This window comes from Microtus pennsylvanicus, chromosome 17 (genome assembly GCF_037038515.1).
Source record: "Microtus pennsylvanicus isolate mMicPen1 chromosome 17, mMicPen1.hap1, whole genome shotgun sequence".
NCBI classification, from domain to species: Eukaryota; Metazoa; Chordata; class Mammalia; order Rodentia; family Cricetidae; genus Microtus; species Microtus pennsylvanicus.
This window is the reverse complement of record NC_134595.1, coordinates 42,198,706-42,204,228: the sequence shown is the minus strand read 5'-3', so window position 1 is coordinate 42,204,228 and position 5,523 is coordinate 42,198,706. Positions and strand designations below refer to the sequence as shown.

Here is a 5,523-nt window from a genome sequence, read left to right as displayed (position 1 = left end):
GAACTGGGTAAACAAAAACCCTGATCTCTGATACTCTTCTGGGGCTCAAACTGGCCCAAATCAATTTCAGGTCCAAAGAGCTCACCTGGATCCCTGAGGCGGACACTTAGCGCTGCAATGCCCCCACTGACTTGGCATCTGACAAGCAAATGCAGGCAACAAGGACCACCTGTCCCTGGGGCTTTCGCTCAGCGCAGTACCTGAGATGGTGTGGTCTCAACTACCACCTGCAATTACTTGTTTAGGACCCTCCTCTTCCTTCAGTGAGACCTGGTCCCGCCCGTTTGCCTCTACAGTGGAACGCAATACTGCAGCTTTCCCCTCAAACTTGAGACACTCAGAGCCACTGCTGCTTCTTCAGCCTTTTCTTGCGTCAATATGAAGAGGAAATGTATCTGAAAGAGTATCTTTTTATTCCCATCACAATGAACCACATCTATTTGACTATCCTTCAAAGCTGGAAGGGACGAAAACACACCTAGCTGTACAAATCATACACATAGTAATAAACTAATATAGAAGAGAAACAGCAAAATGAAACAAATATCCGTCAACACTTGTTTAATTTTAGGAATACAGTAAAAGTATGAGCCAGGACATGTTCCTTCCTGTGTTCTGAGCTGTTAACCCTGGAGCACCGTTGGCACTGCCTCGCTGCTTTGCTACAACATAATGGTGTCACCCTGTTTGCTGCCTAGCTGGCAACGCTGGTTTTCTCTGCTTTCCAGCTCTCTTTGGGCTTGGAGTAGTCCCAGGGCCGTCTGTTCTCTGTGAATCCATACAGCTTCCTAAGCGCCACTCGAGCGGCTTCCTCTTCTGCAACCAGCACCGTTTCCCCAGGTCCTTCTGCAAGCAGCTTTTTATCACTAGGAAGAAAACAGACAGTGATCCCGAGTGACAGGAAGACAGAGCCCATGAGGCTGTTATGCCTTGCATCCCATTCCACAGAATTATAATAACCCACGAAGCCCAGTATTTTCCAAGTCAGAGCACAAAGTAGCAAGAGGATCAGGGGTTCAAAGACTAGAGCTGGGTGTGGTGTGGTGGTGCACACCTGTGGTGCCAGCATTTGGGAGGTAAAGGCAGGCAGGTCTCTGGGTTTGAACCAACTGGGTCTACATGCAAGTTCCTTAGATTAGAAAATCTTCAAGGCTCTATCTAAACGGCTGAAACTTTGATAGACACAAAGTTCCTTTCTTCTGCTCTGACTCTAACTGAAGTTGTTGCCAAGAATAGATTAAGGTAAAAGCACCAACAGATAGAAGTCAAACTTTTATTTTTTATACAGGAAATATGAGGCTAGCTTATACCCCATGAAATTCTACAGCAAACAGCTGGCCAAAGGTGACTTAGCAGGAGCTGGAGGGAAGGCTCAGTGGTCCAGAGCACTGACTGCTCTTGCAGAGAAGCCAGGTTTGGTTCCCAGCATCAACACAGACGCTAACAACCATCTGTAACTCCAGCTCCAGGAGAACTGACAATTCTTCTGGTCTCCACATGAATGTGGTACGCACACACACATGCAGGTCAATATTCACACACATAAAACCTTTAAAAGGTACTATTTAGTAAAACACAGATAACTTGTCTTCCTCTAATAGAAGAAAGAAAAGAAAACAATCAGAGATGACCCCACTCCCACCCTCCAGGGTTTCACTGTGTGGCTGTGGTTGTCCTAGCTGTAGACCAGTTTGGCCTTGAACTCACAGAGATTGCTTGCCTCTGACTCCTGACTGCTAGGCCAGGATTAAAGACACTCACCACCATGCCTGGGACAGAGAAACAATTTTAAGGCTGTTAGAAATAACACTTAAAACCAGAAGTCTATGTTTAAGGCCTCCAATCAAAGTTATGAAGTAAAGGATTTTCTACTAACCAGTATAAGCCAACAAAATACAAAGGCAAAGCGGTTGTGCTTCCAGACTGCCTGGTGAGTCTAGACTCAGGAGCAGAAATGTTTCTCTTCTTCAGTTCCTCCATGAGGAGTCCCATGGGATTTACGACGGTCCACATCTCAAAGAGCTCTTTCCCTGTCATTTGTGTAATTAGAAAGTCCTGTGCATAAAACGACCATTTATACATTTAAATTAGAACAAAGAATATTATGACCAGAATTCAAATCCATGTGTCCCATAAAAACCAATGGGAATAAATGGCAAATCCATGCTAAGCAGCTAGCCTGAATGTGAAATGCTCCAAAGTAGAGATTATAGAGCATTTTCAGTTTTAGCCTTTGGAATTCTGATTTGTGTTTCTCCCCGATGGGCTCACATAGCCAGGCAAGGAAACACTCTACCAGAATTATATCATAGATGCTGCTATTTGTAGTTTTAATTTAAAAAAAAATCATAGTTTAATTAAAAACTTCTAATTTCAAATCCTAAGAAAACAATGTCAGGCAAAATAACCTATCAAAATTATACAGAAGGTAGACCCCTACCCTACAATTCAAGAATTAAATTATCAAAATTCAAGTAGAAGACAAGCGTGTGTCTACCTACCTCTTAAGGGCACACCCACATGGCCATGCCTTCCCACCATGACAGACTTTTTACAGCTTGAGCTAAAATAAATCTTTCCCCTTAAAGTAAAACAAAACAAACAAAAAGCAAAACTAAAAGCCAAAAATAACTTAAATCCTTCAGAACTCACTACCCAGAATTTAATATTTCCATTCTACAAAAGAAGCAAACTGAAATATTACCATGAAAATTGCTTAAGGCTTTGTCAGTTTGGGGGAGAGAAACAGTCAAGTCTATAAAGGTGAATCAAAGGAATGAATGAGAAAAAGAAATTGTTCCTTCTGTCCACATCGAGTGTGTTTGAACAAGTGCAATTGGTGATACCCACCCTGATGAAAAGGGCGGCCCTTTCGGGTCCGCTGCTCTGTAACAGGGCTCCAATCACCGCAAAGAAAGTCCGGCGCAATACAGGCAGGGGGACAGGGAACTCCGCACTGAGGGTCAACTGCTCCACGGCCAGGTTACTAGCCACATGACAAACAACGGCCTCACTAGTAAGAAAGCTAACTAGACTCTCAACGCCTTCAGTGGGCAAGTCTGGGAACTCATCTTCAAGAAACTGTGTGAGGCACTGATGTGAAAAAGACAGCCCCTGTTCAGACAGCTCTTGATTGTCCTTAAGGTTCAGAAGAGCGGCTTCTTTCTCTATCCCAAGTTTCTGACGTTTCGCTTCTTCGCTTTTAATATAGCAGCTGTTGACAAAGGCAGTTTTGAGAAGGTCCAAGGAAAAGGTTTCTTGTAACCGAGCTCCAAAGGCTTGTATTTCCGCATGGTAATCCCAGTTTGGCTTCTCTGAACTGAGGATGTAGAGACAGTGAGAGATGGTTAAGGATAGCGTGATATCATGTACAATTGTGCTCTAGTCTTATTATATAAAGGGACAAAAAAAAAGTTTTGGGCTTTTTTTTAACGTCAAGTAAATACAAAAAAAAAGTAATACCGATGAACACTGGAAGTCCTTTGTTACATTCTACATATACGGTTAAGATTAATTTTCCTTTTGGCTTAACTGCCACGTTAAAGTGACAGTTCACATCAGATTAGACTATTGCTCTAGCTTCTAAATTCCTTCTTTCTGGTCTAACAATGAAATTATGCTTTCCATCTAAATATGAAAAAATATAACTATAGAGGTTCAGGACAGAAGTTAAAAGTATATTTAGTTTATATCCTATTTATTTAAATTTCAGAAATGTCCACTTAAATTACCAGTTCCTTCAGCTAGTAACAATAACTATAATAACTGTATCAATACAATAATATAATACCTGTTAGAACCTAATAAGCATGGGCGAGGCTTGAGGCTGTTGTAGTTCAATGGTAGAGCGCTTGCCTAGCAGACACAGGGGACTGGTGTGTGCACATACACCTTAAATACACACACAGTTCCAAGAATTAGAATAAACTGGATCGATATTCTCCTGGAGGGCAAGATTAAGTAACAATCAAAGTTTCACATCAGGAGTAAGTTCCCAAAAACGAGACAGAGTTCCCTGTCTAATGGAAGTCAAATGTCAGGTAACTACAGGGATGAAGTAGATCTACGTGGATTTTTGTGCACAAAGACATAGCAAACAGAAGATGCAAGATGCAGGATCATATATAAGCACGAAGCAGTTGATAAAAGCGTATGGTTGGTTTTGGAGGGTTTTGTAGTTGTTGTTGTTGTTGTGTGTGTGTTTGTGTGTGTTTATCAGTGAAAAGATTATCTAGATCAAAAACCTAAACTTTCCCCCTCTTACTCTGGACAGTGAATACACAGTTCAGTTCTACGCAGAAGTGAATTTTTCCGTCCTGGCTCGCAAGGTTGTGGAATGATGCTATCCCTCTTAAAGGGGGCCCAAAGAACCTCCGGCCTGGACTGGGCGATCACCAAACTGCACCAATCCCAGTGGCTACTCTCCGGCAAGACCCCTTTCTCTAACTGGGGTTCCTGAGATTCCGCAGGGGACAGCCAGGCTTCTGTGGCCCTTTTCCTCGGCCCCAGGTCACGTGCAGCCATGGCCCACCCCTCCGCCTGCCTGCAGGTGCAGCCCAGTGTGTCCTCACCGCCACCTTGGCCACTCAACCCTCCCGGGACGCCTACCGTCGTACGGGCGGCGGCGGGCAGCGCAGCAGGCGCCATCGCTCCAGCTCCTTCTGGAAGCGGAAGGCTGCACGGAACCCTTTCTTCACTCCCCGAACCGGGGAAACCAGTGTGGGGGCGGCCGGAGCCAACAGGCGGCGAGAGCCCTGCTGCAGCAGCCGCACCACGGCAGAAGCCATGGCAGCCACCAGGCAATCGCGGGCGGAAGGAAGGCAGCCGGACCGGTGCAGCTACAACACAGGTCCCCAGGAGCTGAGCCGCACAGGGAGGGAGGAGACTTAGGCGACGCCCTTGGGATTGTGTATGCTGCGCATGCGCGAGTGTTTCTTCCAGCCCATGATGTGAGCGTGGGTGCAGAAATTAATGGGAAAAGTTGCTTGATCTTGCCGGTCTGTCTTGTGTTTATTAGTCACTCAAGTAAAACAAAAACGTGTTTCACTTTCAATTTGAATAAAACAGTTAAATCCTAAAGAGGAAAACATTTCTTGCTTACATTCAGCCTTAAATTGTAGAACATCAATCCTGCCGCTACTGAGCATTTTTTTTCGAAGTTTGATGTTTCACTAAACACCTCCCCATGTATTAAGACTGCGCAAAGCGACCCAGTATGAGAAGTAGGGTCCCAAAAGCCAGGAAAAGAGTCAGAGACAGTCCCTGTTTCTGCTGTGCTGTTTGGGAGTTCCATAGGAGGACCAAGCTATACCACTGTCCCATATATGCCGAATGCCTAGGTCAATCTCATGCAGGCTCCTTGGTTGTCGGTTCAATCTCTGTGAGCCCCTATGAGCCCAGGTTAGCAGGTTGTGTGAGCCTTCCCTTGGTGCTTGACCCCCGCCAGTCCCCCTCCCCCTCCAGCCCCACCCCAGCTTCTCCACTCCTTCCTCTTCCTCTTCCTCCTCCAGGATTCCTGAATTC

At 45.1% G+C, this 5,523-nt stretch overlaps 1 protein-coding gene across 1 annotated transcript; it reads right to left on the bottom strand.

The window, feature by feature from the left end:
- Positions 1-546: 546 nt before the first annotated feature.
- On the bottom strand, positions 547-4,841 carry Mrpl44 (mitochondrial ribosomal protein L44). Its single transcript, XM_075952172.1, has 4 exons — positions 4,609-4,841; positions 2,851-3,319; positions 1,877-2,055; positions 547-866 (listed from the first exon to the last, which is right to left on the bottom strand). Exons 1-4 carry the CDS (start codon positions 4,785-4,787, stop codon positions 695-697), a joined length of 999 nt encoding a protein of 332 aa, XP_075808287.1. The 5' UTR covers positions 4,788-4,841; the 3' UTR covers positions 547-694.
- Between the last annotated feature and the right edge of the window lie 682 nt (positions 4,842-5,523).